This window comes from Pavona decussata, unplaced genomic scaffold (genome assembly GCF_977016875.1).
Source record: "Pavona decussata unplaced genomic scaffold, jaPavDecu1.1 SCAFFOLD_87, whole genome shotgun sequence".
NCBI lineage: Eukaryota > Metazoa > Cnidaria > Anthozoa > Scleractinia > Agariciidae > Pavona > Pavona decussata.
Window position 1 is genome coordinate 3,641,292 of NW_028145504.1, and position 18,709 is coordinate 3,660,000.

At 37.5% G+C, this 18,709-nt stretch overlaps 2 protein-coding genes and 1 long non-coding RNA gene across 3 annotated transcripts in view; 1 reads left to right on the top strand and 2 right to left on the bottom strand.

Moving 5' to 3' along the window:
- The window catches only part of LOC146474832 (uncharacterized), a 265,330-nt gene that overhangs the window by 189,978 nt on the left and 56,643 nt on the right, over window positions 1–18,709 (top strand). The window lies entirely within an intron of this gene.
- Window positions 4,731–9,692, bottom strand: LOC146474843 (uncharacterized). Its single transcript, XM_085116825.1, has 4 exons — window positions 9,620–9,692; window positions 8,070–8,428; window positions 7,531–7,740; window positions 4,731–5,678 (listed from the first exon to the last, which is right to left on the bottom strand). The coding sequence occupies exons 1-4, from the start codon at window positions 9,690–9,692 to the stop codon at window positions 5,349–5,351; spliced, it is 972 nt and encodes a 323-aa protein (XP_084972951.1). The 3' UTR covers window positions 4,731–5,348.
- LOC146474844 (uncharacterized) overlaps window positions 14,231–18,709 on the bottom strand; it is a 10,760-nt gene continuing 6,281 nt past the window's right edge. Inside the window, exons 2-5 of the mRNA XM_085116274.1 lie at window positions 18,460–18,570; window positions 17,102–17,421; window positions 16,612–16,821; window positions 14,231–15,273 (exon numbers count right to left, since the gene is read on the bottom strand). Coding sequence (XP_084972400.1) covers window positions 14,947–15,273; window positions 16,612–16,821; window positions 17,102–17,421; window positions 18,460–18,556 — 954 coding nt within the window. The 5' untranslated portion in view covers window positions 18,557–18,570 and the 3' untranslated portion in view covers window positions 14,231–14,946. The remainder of the gene's footprint in view (window positions 15,274–16,611; window positions 16,822–17,101; window positions 17,422–18,459; window positions 18,571–18,709) is intronic.

Below are 18,709 nucleotides of genomic sequence, written 5' to 3' on the forward strand. Positions count from 1 at the left end.
GTATAAGTTTTCATTTAAGTGCAGTATTTAGTAGTTAAATGATTCGCATTTCATTTCTTTCCACGCGATAAAAAAACAAAACAAAAATTAAATTTAAAAAAAACACACACACAAGCGCGTAATCCTCTTCTTAAATAGCAGACAGTCTACTGACCTATCATAAATACGCCAGTTTGACAGGCCCAATTGTCGCTGATAAATTCTCAATTCTCCTGCAATTCTGTATTACCACATGTGTTTAACATCTTACCAGGAGTGTTGCCTTTAATGTTCTTCAACACGAGAATGGTCAATCCAGATACAATGGCCGTTATAAACACCATCTTACGCCAGCTTAGTTTGACACGCATGCTCCTCTGATTTCCTGTAAAAAGGGCATATTTTTAAAACAGGGCCAATCAACGAGAACATTTGAACAAATTAAAGCGCACCCCTAGATTCTATTAATGAATCGATTATTTGAAAATGGGCCCCGTTATTCGTTTCAAGAAAACACGATTCACTCAAATCAATATTCCAATTCTGATTGGATTATACGAACAATGGATGTTCCTTTTATAGAAAACGTAGTGTGCTTTAATCTCACAAAGCCTAATTAGTAAGTGCTCTGAAAAACCTCTCTCAGTACATTCAAAGCGGAAATGGTTTTTGGTACAATAGTGGATTTTCCAAAAAGCAGATTCTCGTGATTTCATTTGACACAACACGTATTGTCCGACACAAAATTCGCCATTTTGAACTTGCTACGATGTAAATGGATCCTGTTGAGTAAGTGGTTTACTAATGGGACATTTTACGACGTTTACGCTTGCGTTTCAGTAGTCCGCTAATAATTCAAAAACTGAGTAAGGATTGGAGTCATTTCATCATCATAAGTAGTTCTTTTTTAAGGCATATGCATATTCATTTTAGCGAAAAGCATGCGACATTTCAGCTGGCAATGACCGGAACGGCCGGTTCATATGTGTTACTCTATTCTTCGCTGTATAATAGACAGTCTGCTGAAATACAGAAAGCTTTTTCATGTCACAAGGTGGGTAATGTTATACATGAAAGATAAAGTGGACTTTTCAGCCCGAGTCATTTACAAGCACTTGACTTTGGGCTCTTGAAATTATCAAATTTGCTTATATGAGTGTGTCGACATACAAGAACGAACTGAAATCGTAATCACAATAAACTATAGCTGTTTCAAATATAGTTAGGATTTTCTAGGCTATTATTCTGACTGCAGTAAGAAATCGAAGTTTAATTTAAATTTGAAATTTCATTTTAAATTTTCGCAATTTAAAGATGAAAGAACGAGTGTATTCCGTTAAACGACTAACGGGTCAATTTTCAAACAACCGATATGCATTAATTGCATCAAGAAGGTACGCTTAACTTGGCTCAACTGTAAAAAGTTGTCTCTCATGTTCCCTGATCGTCATTAACAAAACCGTTTGTGTGCTGGTAAAGAACATCAATAGAACTTCGCAATGACACAGGAACGTATTATAATAACACAGCACGACAGTTTTAATAGAATGACCAAAGAAAGGAATAATACCTTACCTTCGTGCTTGCTGTGCTTTTGGTACGGTTCGGCGTGTGGAAAAAAGTAGCGATCGATATGCAAAGGATTGATATCGGCCAAGCTTCGTGTAGTCCTTGAGACAAGGTATCGTGTTATGCTATTTCACCTCCCTTCCGTTCATTGTGTACAAATGCCTCAGGCAAATTATTGTGAAACCCTAGCAAAATGCTCGGATCAAGAAGAAGGATCTTGGATCTACACAGATTAGTAGTTCTTTTAAGAACTACTTAAAACTAGTTAAAACTCAAACAATCGATTATCATTGTCATTATTATAGCGGAAAGTTCACCTTTTTCATTTTAAAAATACCAGTTTTTAGACTTGCAAGAAGCGAAGGCTGAATTAAAAATCAAATAACAAGCTTAAGAGTTAGCTATTTTTAGTTTGTCACAGGCGTGGGCAAACAAAGATGGGAGTCAAACAAGTGATCTCCCACTCAGACGGATGCTCCAATGGGCTGTGTCCACCAAACGCCTTTGTTACTGAACTCGTGTTTGTAGTTGATAATTTGGGCTTTCCCAAACTTGTATGTATTTGCATCTCACAGTAACGTATTTCTTTTTATTTTTTAATGTTTCTCCTTTAAATTTGTTAATTTTTGTTTTGTTCACTGGCAGAACAGTACAAAACCCAAAATCAAGCGGCAAAAATTGGTAATTTGGTAATTTGGCCACCGTAAAGAGGTTCCATTGCTGACGTCTCAAGCGTTAGTCCTTCGTCAGAACGAATACTTCTGAATTTGCTCTCACAAAAGGCTAACGCTCGAAATGTCAGCTCAAAAGTTCAGTGGCTAAATTTCCTTATTTTCGCAACTGCTTAAAGTTGCGTAGAAACTGCGAGGATCTTTCTTCTATTTGATCTTTCATCGTCAGTTCAAAATGTATGCTTCATATATTTACATTTACTTTTCAAATCTGTTGAATATTGGTTTCTACTTCCCAACCGACGCAGCAACACAGTTTCTTTGGAAAGTAACCCCTTATTTCGTTATTTTGATCTTGAAATTCGGCCTTCGCCTTTTGCATGTTTCAAATTTCATATTTTTAACATGAAAAAAAGTGGGCTGTGCTCTATTGTAGAATTGAACCGAAGCTAATGTAATGTATGGTGATTAAAAGAGAGATATTTTAATATTTAAAACAACTGATTTTAAGTTATTCAGTTATATATAGGCTGTTTCAGACTTCAGACGTTCATGGGCAGGTGGCGCAACGGATTAATATACGAACCAGCGGGACAAAAAAAAACTAAGATAGGAAGATGGGGAAAGGGGGGAGGAGAAGGTAAGGCCCGTGATATCACTTTTCAGTAATAATCTATTACCACAGGCAAAAAGAATGCTTTGTATGCACTCTTCCTATAGTGGAGCTACATTTTGGTTTTGGTTATGACGTCACTGTCTGTCCGTACGCAGCACCACAGGACAACCAATGCGAATGGCACACTCAAGTATATGAAACCTATATGCTGCCGCCCGCGTTTGTTTGGCGGGAAGTTGCCTGGCCAACTGCGTTTTAGAAAACAAAGAGAAGTTTTGAAGAAAACAAAATACAAAGCCAATTTATGCATTTATTGAATCTGTTGACAAACGTGGAAAGAAGAGAAAGAGAGAGGCAGAGAAAACGAGAAAGCAGGTGAACGTGAAAGAGAGATCCACATCTTTCAATGTGAAAGAGGGCGACTGAGAACACAAGCAAACAGGCGAAATCAAGATCAGTGACGAACAACGGAAGAAAAGGAAGACAGAGCACGAGAAAAGAGGTTAAATTATAGTGACCAATATAGGGACAAACAAAACGAGCTAGCACGAGACAATTACTCTTTAAAAGACGGCATATCAGCTTTATAGTGAATACCAGCCGTAAAGACAGTATTTTGCCCTTTCAATCGTCTTTGTTCACCTTGTATTTGGTGTGACACCGCAAATTCGCGCTCACCCGTGCGTTTTAAAACTTATACAGTTTCACGAACTCTGCTTGCAACAGAAAAGTAAATAAATAACTCATCAGTAGATAGCACATCACAAAAACTTTTGCAGCGAAATTCACCCTTAAATACAAAGTATTTTATCGTTTTAATCGTTTCTTCAAGCCTTATAGAACCGGAGATATCACATTTATTGTTTGCCGTGACGCCAAAAATTCACGCCTTGTTTACAATCCTAGCCGGATCATCACCCTTCTTTAGGAAGCTTTGTTGCCTGTGTAAAGAGTTTCTTCGTGTTTTTGCTGAATGTATTGATTATGCAGCGGCTGATCAGTTGGAATCCAGTGAACAAAGCTCTAAACAAATATCGCTTTGAGCGTGAAGAAAACTATCTTAACTCGATAAATAGTCCATCTCGTCCCGAATATTTACCTACAGCGTACATAATGTTTTGATATTTTTTCACACACCCCCAACTCCACATAATCATGTAGCTTACAATGTCAGTTCTATTGAAATGTTTTTATTGGCGAGGCGGGAGGTTGGAAGTTTAAGAGAATACCTTGCTCCCCTGTGTAATAGTTAACATTGTGATTGTTATTGTTGGACGTCCCTTTTAACCAAACTGAATGTGATAAGTGCGTGAAATTAGAACGATCTCGTGTCAATAGATGCATACGTGCAAGGAATTTGACCATATTTTGACAAAAAGGTTTTTCAAAAGTTAAAATATTCCGTTTTCAAGAAGATAATTAGATTTCTTACGATAATTTTCATAGTTAAGACCATTTTAGTATTCTCCTGTTGGTTGTGATAACTTTTTGGTCAATTGATGTTATGGGGAAATCAAGAAATTCGATAGAACTGATCCAAGATGGTAATGGGCTAATTCCTTGTTGCTTTCAACCTCATTATGAAGCGAGACCAAGCGCAAAGTGCAAAGCTTTAATTATGGAAATTAGGTTTCATTCATATGGCCCTCTTATGCAAACTGATTTTCATATAAAAAGGTTTGCACTCAGCCTCGCTTTCATAATGAGATTCACAGCAACTCAGAAATAGCCTATTGTGTTGGGAACTGGTCTTGAACATTTTTCGGCGTTATTTGACGTCATCTCCCCCCACGACGCAAAATGAAAGAACTTGACGTGCTATTCGCCGTTCAAATTTCCATGGTCATAGCTTCAATTTTTAGAAGGTTTTTTTAATTTTATTGCCTTACAGAATACAGAATAAATGATTACAATACTATATTACAATGCTTACACTAATAGTAGTTACAACACTTTTTAATCCACAATAATAGCTCTAACAAATTACAATGAAAAAACAAAACAAAACAAAAAAAAAAACGATACGATAGTATGAAAGGGAAGAAAACGAAAGAGAAGTAACAACACGTGCTACTTACACAGACCTTGCTCAAAACTTGTGCAAACTGAGGAATTAATAATAAGACTCAATTTTAAGAGTTACAGAGGGTGGACAGAATCCATTCCAGAAAACTAAGCAATAGATCTGCATAAGTCAAGAATTTCAGCCAAAAATTTCTTTGTAAAGCTCTTTAAAGAATTTAATATTTAAACTAGCACCCATAAGTAATAAACTGTCTGAACTACCGAGGACCGTTGAAAACTGAAACGACGTCACTGCACTGCTAACGTAACTTTGATTTCGGCAATACTAATATTTGACCGCTGGTAAACGTTGCTATTACTAGAAAACTTGTGGCTTCTGAAATCTTAAAATTATTTACTATCATGCACACAATGTTATGAAGTCGCTTGAAGAATTTAATACCCGCATACAAGAGTTAAATAAATGTGTTTTCTAAATGAATATATTTCTAATCTTCATATGTGTAGTGGGCAAGAAACGGATACTGCTCTATCTCTGAATACATTTGATTCATTTGTTCTTCGCTCCACACCACGTAATTTCTTGTTATGGATGGATTTGGATCAACCACTTTTGCGCAGGCCTGAAGATAGTCAGCAGAACACGTGATTCCAATAAACTGACATATCTTTGACATGGTTTCTATTGGTTTCTGTACAAGCTCAAGGCCATTTACGTCCAATAACTTGTCGCCAATAATCTCTCTAGCGACCGCACTTCCCTCTGCCCATCCAAAGAATCTTTCCATGCTGTGCTCTAAGAGTTTTGGGTCATCGACCTGAGGAAGTAATTCATATATGTTCATTAAGCCGTCAAAGATTATAAATTGCCTGTATAATGTGTGTCAAACCAGGAAAACCAAAACCATGTGCCCAGGCCCAGTGTCAAGGGCGGGAAGACACTTGTAAACCAAGTGATTTCATAATTATTTCTGGAACACTTGAGAAGCCAAAACGCTAAGATGTGGTTTTGTAAGAATGATATCGTATCATGATGTAAATAGCCTTTAACATGGTTTGGCCATGTACCTGTGAAGGAAAGTTTTGCTTTTCTCATTTAACTTATTTCGACAGCGACATGATATTTCAGTTCTTTTGCTCATTGTTCGTAGTCACGCGCTATGACGTGGACGGATGTCTGAATTTGGGCCCATCCGAAATCGGCTACCACGTGCATTTGGTAGACCACTCCACTCGCGTTAGTGTTCTACTTTTTGCTGTGCTACACTGTGCTGGCGAGTGCCAACCAGCTCGAAACACCTGTCCACGGTTGCTGCATTCTGTTGGTTTTCGGTTTGGTCTCTATCATGTCGCTGTCGTATTAAGTTTTCTTCGCAGTCCAGCCTTGCAGAAATTTCAGTCATTTAAATTTTTATTTGTATGTTTGTTTATTTGTTAGTTAATATCCTAAACTGGACTTATTAGCTACTTAAGCTAGGAGCCTCATAAGGTCCTCGAGTATAAACAAAGTTGTGTCATGTCATGTCATGTCATGTCATGTTATGTTATGTTATGTTATGTTATGTTATGTTATGTTATGTTATGTTATGTTATGTTATGTTATGTTATGTTATGTTATGTTATGTTATGTTTTGAGATAGGAACAGCAGTATCCGAACGTTTTATTTTCTTTCTACTGTATTTTATTAGAAGTTTAGGTAATGGTGTATAACAAAAAAAAAAAAAGCAGTGGAATTAAAACTTATTGGAATCGCCTTGAATCAGCTAAAAAAGAAAAAAAGGTACAAATAGCCACGCAAAGGAGTTCAGGTGGGTAATATCTTTCGTAATTTTGCCTTCAAATAGGAAACGTTTTTCTCGTAGAAAAACGTTAAATTTCGATATTACGCAACGGTTACTCTGATGCTCCAATTACCGTATGTGATTGCAGCATTACAAAATTGCAAAAAGTCAACTTAAATGCTTGTATAGCTTGGGATACCTGTGGTCTAATTTGGTTTCTGCACTTCCAACTAGGTAGTTCTCCGAAATTTTTCCTCCTTCTTTCGATTCACTGGTAGCTTAATCATCTCCCATCTTTAACATGCCATGGTTATACTATTATCATACTTTCTACCGGAATATGAAGCATCTGGTTCATTTGTTCATTTTTTTGTTTTTCTTTTTTTTCCATTCGTTCTTCTAAGTCTTCTTAGGCCGGTGTAGTTGACTAAATGTTGTTGTTCATCATCCGTGATGTGTACTGAGTCAGTAAAAATAAAAAAAAGTAGGCAATTAATGCTTTTAGTTTTGTTGTGTACGTCTTAGCATAGCGGAGTTCTGGATGTTTGTACCATTCCTCCCTAAGAGCATCAAAGTCAGAGTCAACATTCAAAGACTACACGTTTATTCACCACACAGGTTAGGCGCTGCTCAGCCGCACTTCATTTTCTACTTCGCAATGATTGATAATAATGTTAAAAGGAACGAAAGGGTCGTTTGATCAGAACTGGACTAACGGACCGTAAAATACTTCAACAGCGTAAAATCGAAAAGCCTTTCCCTGCTCTCTCTTTGTAGAACTATCGGCTACAGTTACTGTTTACAGTTCCATTTTAGGAATTTTAGGATTTAAGAACCCTTCGCTAATTTTATGATGGGTGTGGAAAAATCAGAATCTCTTTTCCTTACCTTTTTTGTATGATCCCCAAATCTGTCTCCTAGTTTTGTGTTTCTCAAGGTTGTTGTCGAGACGATATCAAACGGATTTCTTATTATATGGATGAACTTCACTTTGACCCCGTATTTCTTTTCAGTGTCGTGTACAACACTCAACATTTTGTCATGTGGATTGCTCCGAAATACCCTGGATGTCAACCAGGCGGTCTTGTCACCAATCACCTGAGAAGCAATCAGAAAACCTTTAGTTAAAGTTACCTCACATAATATACTGCAACCTACTATTAGCCAACAGTCCAAAGTCCTTGGTTAAGGCTACTAAGGCTAAATCTGCGCTAAATATGGTTCGTAGTTTTGCTCTTTTAAGTTGGCACGTTGCACCGACGAGTCAGAAAATTAGCACTTGGAGGAGTCTCATTGCCGGACACAGACTGACTTCATGTGAAGACTGTACACCACGAAAACTGTGCTAGGGATATTAATTCGCAAGTATACGTCTTTAAGTCAAAATTAACGACGTCAAATTTGTACCGTAACTTATGAAGCCTTACCTTGATGTATTTGTCATAAGTTCCTTGCCAGTAACCTTCCATAAAGAAACCAAAATGAGATGTGTTTTGAAGATTTCCGTCCATCACCATTCCTTTCCCTTTGTTCATAAAACCTTGCGAACCTCGCACTAAGGCGTCGAACATGTCGTTTCTTTCCATCTGTTTTCCGTAAACTAAACGATTAAACATATTATTCTCATTTGCGACGATCATGTGCGGATGTCCATCAAGAAGGGATGCTAGAAGTGTGTGGCGGCTTCTCGGGTAGCCCACAAAAAACAGCAACGTATCAACCTTCTTGTACTCTTCTCTGTTTCCCTTTGAGGAATAAATAGATTCTGTGTGGCCATTTTGTTTCCCTACAAAAACATAAGACAAACTCAGTCCATTTAAACTCTAACACTTACAGGTTCGTGACTGTTGCTGAAAGATCATGACACCGTGATATATTAGGCTAACTTGTTCAAAGTCACTGAGAGAAAGAAAAGAAAACTTTAAGAGGTTGTAAACATGAATTCAAAGACGGACGCTGTTGTATTAGCTTATTTTACTTTGAGGATCGGGACAATAAGGAGTTTAATTCCTTTACTACTCATTCAGACTTTCTTTATTCCTTCGTTGTTGTTTTCTTTCAGTCTTTTTTCAAAACTTTTTTAATCCCTCTGCGTGCTGTAATCCTTTTCAGTTGTTTTTAGTGGTCTATTTAAATGTGAAGGCAGCTATTTACATGGAAAATTTCTACAATAACTGTCAAATTTTTCGCATTCTGATTAGCGCGTAGCTGTTGTCTATAAGAGCACAGTCAATGAAAATGACGTCAGGTGTAACGTGCGCGCTTTCTCAATAGCAAATTAAGCCAATTCCGATTGTACGTTGTCCGTGTTATTGTAAAAAAAAAAAGCAAATCCTCGGCAGTTTACTATGGTTTATACTCTTGTAGACCATGAAATGACGCCATAAAATGTTCTTAACTTGGCAATGAAACCATTCCCCTGCGGCTTGTGGTTCCACTTGGTCTATTAGAGTATACACCATAAAAAACTATTTGTTAATTAGCCAAGTTCACCATGCTTTTTTAAAGAACTAGCACAAATCAACCGATAACGTTCAATCACTGCTGTAACCTGACTGACTTCGCTACTCACTATCTAAGTTGGAAGTCCGGAGTCGGTCGTCGGCTCTCCGGGTGAGTGATCTGATTGACTTCGCTACTCACTATCCATTGTGCGATACTGATAGTGCGTAGGGAAAAGGCATTTAACCCGAGCAGTTTTAATTCCAAACTAACAATGTGATGAGGTATAAGTTTTCATTTCAGTGCAGTATTTAATAGTTAAATGATTCGCATTCCATTTCTTTCCACGCGATAAAAAAAAAAACAAAAATAAAATAATAAATAAATAAATAAAACACACACACACACACACAAACGCGTAATCCTCTTGTTAAATAGCAGACAGTCTACTGATCTATCAAAAATACGCCAATTTGACGGGCCCAATTGTCGCTGATAAACAATTCTGTAATGCTGCATGTTTTTAACATCTTACCAGGAGTGTTGCCTTTAATGTTCTTCAACACGAGAATGGTCAATCCAGATACAATGGCCGTTATAAACACCATCTTACGCCAGCTTAGTTTGACACGCATGCTCCTCTGATTTCCTATAAAAGGGTAAATTTTCAAAAACAGGGCCAACCAACGAGAACATTTAAAGAAAATACTTACAGTCGAGCCAGGTAAAGCGTACCCTTAGGTTCTATTAATGAATCGATTATTTGAAAATGGGCTCCGTTATTCGTTTCAATAAAACATGATTCATTTAAGTCAATATTCCAGTTCTGATTGGATTATGCGAACAATGGATGCTCCTTTCCTTTTCAATCCAGATACAATGGCCGTTATAAACACCATCTTACGCCAGCTTAGTTTGACACCAATGCTCCTCTGATTTCCTATAAAAAGGGCATATTTTTAAAACAGGGTTAACCAACGAGAACGTTTAAACAAAAGCGCACCCCTAGATTCTATTAATGAATCGATTATTTGAAAATTGACTCCGTTATTCGTTTCAAGAAAACATGATTCACTCAAATCAATATTCCAATTCTGATAGGATTATACGAACAATGGATACTCCTTTTATAGAAAACGTAGCGTGCTTTAATCTCACAAAGCCTAATGAGTAAGTGCTCCGACAAACCTCTCTCAGTACATTCAAAGCGGAAATGCTTTTTTCACAATGGTGGATTTTCCAAAAAGCAGATTCTCGTGATTTGATTTGATTCAACACGTATTGTCCGACACAAAATCCGCCATTTTGAACCGGCTACGATGTAAATGGATAAGTCCTGTTGAGTAAGCGGTTTACTACTAGGACATTTTACGACGTTTACGCTTGCGTTTAGTCCGTTAGTTAATCAAACACTGAATAAGGATTGGAGTCAGCAGTTCTTTTTTAAGGCAAATGTCATATGGTAGGTAATGTTATACATGAAAGATAAGGTGGACTTTTCAGCTCGACTCGTTTTCAAGCGCTTGACTTTATCCTCCTGTAGCGATCAAATTTGCGTAATGGCTCATATGAACGTGTCGACAACATGCAAGAACGGTCTGAAATAGTAGTAACAACAAATCTATCTGTTTAAAATATAGTTAGAATTTTACAGGCTATTGTTCTTACTGCAGTAAGAAATTGAATTTCAATTTGACAATTTATACGTACAATTTACAGATGAACGATCGTGAGTATTCCGTGAAACGACTACCAGGTCAATTTTCAAAGACCTGATGTGCATTAATTGAATCAAGGGGGTACGCTTGACTTGGCTTAACTGTAAAAAGTTGTCTCTCATGTTCCCTGATCGTCATTAACAAAACCGTTTGTGTGCTGGTAAAGAACGTCAATAGAACTTCACAATGATACAGCAGCTTATTACAATAACACAGCACGACAGTTTTAATAAACTGATCAAGAAAGGAATAATGCCTTACCTTTGTGCTTGTTGTCCTTGTGGTACGGTTAGGCGCGTGGAAGTAGAGATTGATATGCAGAGGATTGATATCGGCCAAGCTTCGCGTATAGTCTTGAGACAAGGTATCGTGTTATGCTATTTTGCTTCCCTTCCCTCCAATGTGAACAGGCAAATTGTTGTGAAAACGTGGCAAAATGCTCGGATCAAGAAGGAGGAATTTGGATCTATGCAGATTAGTAGTTCTTAAAACTAGTACTTAAAATTAGTACTTTAATATAACTAGTTAAAACTCAAACAATCCGATTATCATTGTCATTATAATAGCGGAAAGTTCAACTTTTTCACTTTAAAAATACTAGTTTTGAGACTTGCAAGAAGCAAAGGCTCAATTAAAAATCAAATAGCAAGCTTAAGAGTTAGCTATTTTTAGTTTGTCACAGGGTGTGGGCAAACAAAGATGGGAGTCAAACACGTGTTCTCCCACTCAGGCGGGTGCTCCAATGGGCTGTGTCCAACAAATGCCTTTGTTACTGAACTCGTGTTTGTAGTTGATAATGTGGGCTTTTCCAAAATTGTATCTATATGCATCTCACAGTAACGTATTTCTTTTTATTTTTTAATGTTTCTCCTTTCAATTTGTTAATTTTTGTTTTGTTCACTGGCAGAACAGTACAAAACCCAAAATCAAGCGGCAAAAATTGGTAATTTGGTAATTTGGCCACCGTAAAGAGGTTCGATTGCTGACGCCTCAAGCGTTAGTCCTTCGTCAGAACGAATACTTCTGAATTTGCTCTCACGAAAGGCTAACGCTCGAAATGTCAGCTCAAAAGTTCAGTGGCTAAATTTCCTTATTTTCGCAACTGCTTAAAGTTGCGTAGAAACTGCGAGGATCTTTCTTCTATTTGATCTTTCATCATCAGTTCAAAATTCATGCTTCATATATTTACATTTACTTTTCAAATCTGTTGAATACTGGTTTCTACTTCCCAACCGACGCAGCAACACAGTTTCTTTGGAAAGTAACTCCTTATTTCGTTATTTTGATCTTGAAATTCGGCCTTCGCCTTTTGCATGTTTCAAATTTCATATTTTTAACATGAAAAAAAAGTGACCTGTGCGCTATTGTAGAATTGAACCGAAGCTAATGTAATGAATGGTGATTAAAAGAGAGATATTTTAATATTTAAAACAACTGATTTTAAGTGATTCAGTTATATATAGGCTGTTTCAGACTTCAGACGTTTATGGGCAGGTGGCGCAACGGATTAATATACGAACCAGTGGGACAAAAAAAACTAAGATAGGAATATGGGGAGAGGGGGGAGGAGAAGGTAAGGTCCGTAATATCACTTTTCAGTAATAATATATTACCACAGGCAAAAAGAATGCTTTGTATGCACTCTTCCTATAGTGGAGCTACATTTTGGTTTTGGTTATGACGTCACTGTCTGTCCGTACGCAGCACCACAGGACAACCAATGCGAATGGCACACTCAAGTATATGAAACCTATATGCTGCCGCCCGCGTTTGTTTGGCGGGAAGTTGCCTGGCCAACTGCGTTTTAGAAAACAAAGAGAAGTTTTGAAGACAACAAAATACAAAGCCAATTTATGCATTTATTGAATCTGTCGACAAACGTTGAAAGAAGAGAAAGAGAGAGGCAGAGAAAACGAAAAAGCAGGCGAACGTGAAAGAGAGATCCACATCTTTCAATGTGAAAGAGGGCGACTGAGAGCACGAACAAACAGGCGAAACATCAGTGACGAACAACGGAAGAAAAGGAAGACAGAGCAGAGAGAGAGAGACAGACAGACAGACAGACAGAGCAGAGAGAAAAGAGTTTAAATTATAGTGACCAATATAGGGAGCAACAAAACGAGCTAGTACGAGACAATTACTCTTTACAAGACGGCATATCAGCTTTATAGTAAATACCAGCCGTAAAGACAGTATTTTGCCCTTTCAATCGTCTTTGTTCACCTGGTATTTGGTGTGACACCGCAAATTCGCGCTCACCCGTGCGTTTTAAAAGTTACACAGATTCATGAACTCTGCTTACAACAGAAAAGTAAATAAATAACTCATCAGTAGATAGCACATCACAAACACTTTTGCAGCGAAATTCCCCCTTAAATACAAAGTATTTTACCGTTTTAATCGTTTCTTCAAGCCTTATGGAACCGGAGATATCACATTTATTGTTTGCCGTAACGCCAAAAATTCACGCCTTGTTTAAATCCTAGCCGGATCATCACCCTTAATTAGGGAGCTTTGCTGCCTGTGTAAAGAGTTTCTTCGTGTTTTTGCTGAATGTATTGATTATGTAGCGGCTGATCAGTTGGAATCCAGTGAACAAAACTCTAAACAAATATCGCTTTGAGCGTGAAGAAAACTATCTTAACTCGATAAATAGTCCATCTCGTCCCGAATTATATACCTACAGCGTACATAATGTTTTGATATATTTTTCACACACCCCCAACTCCACATAATCATGTAGCTTCATGTCAGTTCTATTGAAATGTTTTTATTGGCGAGGTGGGAGGTTGGAAGTTTAAGAGGATACTTTGCTCCCCTGTGTAATAGTTAACATTGTGACTGATATTGTTGGACGTCCCTTCTAACCAAACTAAATGTGATAAGTGCGTGAAATTAGAACGATCTCGTTTTTCAAAAAGTTTTTCAAAAGTTGAAATATTCCATTTTCAAGAAGATAATTAGATTTTTTACGATAATTTTCATAGTTTAGACCATTTTAGTATTCTCCTGTTGGTTGTGATAACTTTTTGGTAAATTGATGTTATAAGGAAATCAAGAAATTCAATAGAACTGATCCAAGATGGTAATGGGCTAATTCCTTGTTGGTTTCAACCTCATTATGAAACGAGACTAAGCGCAAAGTGCAAAGTTTTAATTATGGAAATTAGGTTTCATTCATATGACCCTGATATGGAAACTGATTTTTATATGAAAAGGTTTGCACTTAGCCTCGCGTTCATAGTGAGGTTCACAGCAACTCAGAAATAGCCTATTGTGTTGGGAACTGGTCTTGAACGATTTTCGGAGTTATGTGATGTCATCTCCACCACGACGCAAAAGGAAACAACTTGACGTGCTATTCGCCGTTCAAATTTCCATGGTCATAAATAGCTTCAATTTTTATAGTTTTTTTTTTTAAATTTTATTGCTTTACAGAATACAGAATAAATGATTACAATACTAGAAACTACTTGGAAATAACTACTTACATAGCTGACATTAACTATTATACCAGACGAGGACTACTATGCTTACAATACTATATTACAATACTCACACTAATAGTAGTTACAACACCTTTTAATCCACAATAATATATCTAACAAATTACAATGAAAAAACAAAACAAGACAACAAGATGATACAAAAGGGAAGAAAACGAAAGAGAGGTAACAACACGTGCTACTTACACAGACCTTGCTCAAAACTTGTGCAAACTGAGGAATTATTAAGACTCAATTTTAAGAGGGTGGAGAGAATCCACTCCAGAGGACTTCCTTTTAAGCAATCGGTCTGCATGGGTCAAGAACTTCAGCCAAAAATTTCTTTGAAAAGCTCTTAAAAGAATTTAATATTTAAACTAGCACCCATAAGGAAAACTGTCTGAACTATCGAGGACCGTTGAAGACTGAAACGACGTCACTGCACTGCTAACGTAAATTTGATTTCGACAATACTTATTTGGTCGCTGGTAAACGTTATTACTAGGAAACTTGTGGCTGTTGATCTTCTGACATCTTAAAATTATTTACTATCATATCATGGAAACATGTACACAATGTTATGAAGTCGCTCGTAAAATTTAATACCCGCATATAAGAGATAAATAAACGTGTTTTCTAAATGAATATATTTCTAATCTTCACTGATATGTGTAGTGGGCAAGAAACGGATACTGCTCTATCTCTGAATACATTCGATTCATTTGTTCTTTGCTCCACACCACGTAATTTCTTGTTATGGATGGATTTGGATCAACCACTTTTGCGCAGGCCTGAAGATAGTCAGCAGAACACGTGATTCCAATAAACTGACATATCTTTGACATGGTTTCTATTGGTTTCTGTACAAGCTCAAGGCCATTGACGTCCAATAACTTGTCGCCAAGAATCTCTCTAGCGACAGCACTTCCCTCTGCCCATCGAAAGAATCTTTCCATGCTGCGCTCTAAGAGTTCTGGATCATCAACCTGAGAAAGTAATCCATATATGTTCCACTTAAACCGTCAAAGATTACAAATTGCCTGTATAATGTCTGTCAAAGCAAGAGAACCAAAACCATGCGCCCAGGCCCAGTGTCAAGGGCGGGAAGACACTTGTAAACCAGCAAGTGACTTCATAATTATTTCTGGAACTCTTGAGGAGCCAAAACGCTTAGGGAAAAAAGAAAGTAGTTGAAGATATCGTTTGAGATGGGAACAGTAGTGTCAAACGTAGTTAGTCTTTTTCTATTTTATTAGAAGTTTGGGTAATGTTATATAACAGTAAAAACAGTGGAACTAAAACTCATTAAATCAGCTAAAAAGATGGATACGAGAGACAAACAGCCAGGCAATGGAGTTGAAGTCCCAGTTGTTTAAAGAGTGGATAACTTTATCCAGCGGATAAAATGAATTTGTTGGGGTGCATTTTAATCCGCTGGATAGCGATTTATCCACTGGATAGGGTTATCCGCTCTTTGAACAACCTGGGCCAGGTGAATAACATTTATTGAGAATCGTCCGTAATTTTGCCTCAAATAGGAAAGGTTTTTCTCTTATAAAACTTAATAATTTCGATATTACGCAACGGTAGCTCTGATGTTCAAATTACCGTAATCGATTGCAGCAGTCTGCACATCAAACTAGGTTGTTCTCCGAAATTTTTCCACATTAACACGCCATGGTTATACTATTATCAAACTTTCTGCTACAATATGAAGCATTTGGTTCACTTGTTCATTTTTATATTTCCTCTTTGCCATTCGTTCTTCTATTACTTTGTCAATAATAAAAAAAATTAGACAGGCAGAAAGTACACACTCGGCTGTACTTTGCTTGACAGCAAGTGCTATGATCTCCATTGGCAATCAGGGTCCGGACCTATACAAGAATCCTAGAAAAGCACATCTCTACTGCTCTATCCTATGTTATAAACTAACATAGGTAACTCAGAGATATCGCTACTCTTCCGGATAGGCTCTGCCTTCCTTGCCACCCACGTTTTACCACAACAATCAGTGTTTTCAGTTTTCTTGTATATGCCCTAGCGTTTATTCGCCATACAGGTTAGGTGCCGCTTAGCCGTACTTATTTTCTTCATAACTATTATCTACTACTATTATGTTAAAAGATGGACTTACGGACCGCAAAATACTCCAGCAGCGTATGTGTACTTGAAATTTCTAAAAGCCTTTCTCTGCGCCTGCTTTCTCTTTGTAGAATTATTGGCTACAGTTACTGTTTATCGATACTTTAGGAATTTTGGGGCATAAAAACTCTGCGCTTATTTTACGATGACTGCGGAAACTCAGAATCTATTTTCCTTACCTTTTGTGCATGATCCCCAAATCTGCTTCCTAGTTTAGTATTTCTCAAGGTTATTGTCGAGACGATATCAAACGGATTTCTTATTATATGGATGAACTTCACTTTGACCCCGTACTTCTTTTCAGTGTCGTGTACAACACTCAATATTTTGTCATGTGGATTGCTCCGAAATAGCCCGGATGTCAACCAGGCGGTCTTGTCACCAATCACCTGAGAAGCGATCAGAAAACCTTTAGTTAAAGTTACCTCACATAATATACTGCAACTTACTGTAAGTCAACAGTCCAAAGTTACCCTGTGACTAGGTTAAGGCTACTAAGGCTAAATCTGCGCTAAATATGGTTCGTAGTTTTGCTCTTTTAAGTTGGCACGTTGCACCGACGAGTCAGAAAATTAGCACTTGGAGGAGTCTCATGCATTGCCGGACACAGACTGACTTCATGTGAAGACCGTACACCACGTATTTGTACCAAAGCTTATGAAGCCTTACCTTGATGTATTTGTCATACGTTCCTTGCCAGTAACCTTCCATAAAGAAACCAAAATGAGATGTGTTTTGAAGATTTCCGTCCATCACCATCCCTTTCCCTCCTTTCATAAAACCTTGCGAACCTCGCACTAAGGCGTCGAACATGTCGTTTCTTTCCATCATTGTACCGCGAACTAAACGATAAAACATATTATTCTCATTTGCGACGATCATGTGCGGATGTCCATCAAGAAGGGATGCTAGAAGTGTGTGGCGGCTTCTCGAGTAACCGACAAAAAACAGCAGCGTATCAACATTTTTGTACTCTTCTCTGTATTCCTCTGTAGAAACAAAAAAAAAACAACACATACACAAAAACGGATTTAGTGTGGCAAATTCTACTGAGTCCATCAATAGGCAGTAATAATGTAACTGTTGTTGAACGGTTTTAAATGTTTAAGTTAGAATTGAGAGTAACCGCCACCTTGGTTTTTCTTCGCTTATTTTAAGATAATTTCTCGACTGATTTAACCCTTTGTAGACCAGGGTGGTGGATTTATCCTGATCCTCCAAGAGTCAGTTTCACAACCTCATTCGCAGGTTTTTTCCCTTGTAAATTTGGAGGGGCAGGAAAAGACCCTGGCATCGGCTGGTCACGTGAACAACATTCACCCGAAAATCTTGGGTGGAATAAATTAGCGATGACTAAATTATGCGTAATGTTGATATCGACTGGGGCCAAATAAACACCTGTTTCGTAGGCTACATCGAGGCTCAAATTTTGCGCAATATTATCGTAGCGAAATGGCGGAAACAGGCAGAAAGTATCCGTGGTAATTCGGCTCTAAACCACCGTAAGTTTCCTTCTTTCAGTTTCTTCCAGTTCCCGAGTGAGGAGTTATGTTATGATGTAGATCAGTTATGGTCGATCTCCCAAATGGTTTCGGGAAATCGCTACTATTCCAGTTCGTACCTGACTTCTTCTTTGTGAATCCGCTCTTTCTTTCTAAAAAATCCTACATTCGCCACTGTTGATTTGGTTTATGAAAAGGTTTAATTTATCTTCATCAAAAACAAGATAAGAATTTAATGACAGTACACAACTGAAGGGCTAATTAAAATTTACATGTGAAGACTGATATATGAAAATGATAAAACCTGAAGTAAAGTAATTTAAAGTAATTTATTTAATTTCAACAACACGGGGGCGCTTGCGCAATCTCCTGAGCCAGAGGCTCGGACAATAATCCAGAACGAATTGGAATTTGGAAATGCTGGTTTTGTACGTGCAAAGAGACTGATTGTAAAACTTATACCAATCCGGCGTTTAGGATGATAAACATTACAAGTAAAAATATTTTGTTACAGAAGCCTCTTACCGAAAGTTTTGTTGTTGTTTTTCTTTAACACAAGGACAGTCAATCCAATCAAGGCCGCCATAACCAGCAACATACGCCAGGTGATATTGATACGCATTCTCTTTTGGGTTTCTGTAAGAAAGAAAAATATTGAGGTATGGGGACCATTGCATTACCCATAGAGATATAGAGATAGAACAACAAAAATAGACAACTGAGAACATCTCACATACTTTGAACCATCATATCGAGAAGAAGTTTAACCGAACGT

Bases quoted from the DNA above. Each gene is read 5' to 3' on its own strand.
- LOC146474843 (XM_085116825.1), bottom strand. From the start codon at position 9,692: ATGGTGTTTATAACGGCCATTGTATCTGGATTGACCATTCTCGTGTTG. The intron at 7,741-8,069 runs GTAAGGCTTCAT...ATTGCTTCTCAG, and splicing joins CTTATGACAAATACATCAAG to GTGATTGGTGACAAGACCGC. The intron at 5,679-7,530 runs GTAAGGAAAAGA...TTACTTCCTCAG, and splicing joins TTGGGGATCATACAAAAAAG to GTCGATGACCCAAAACTCTT.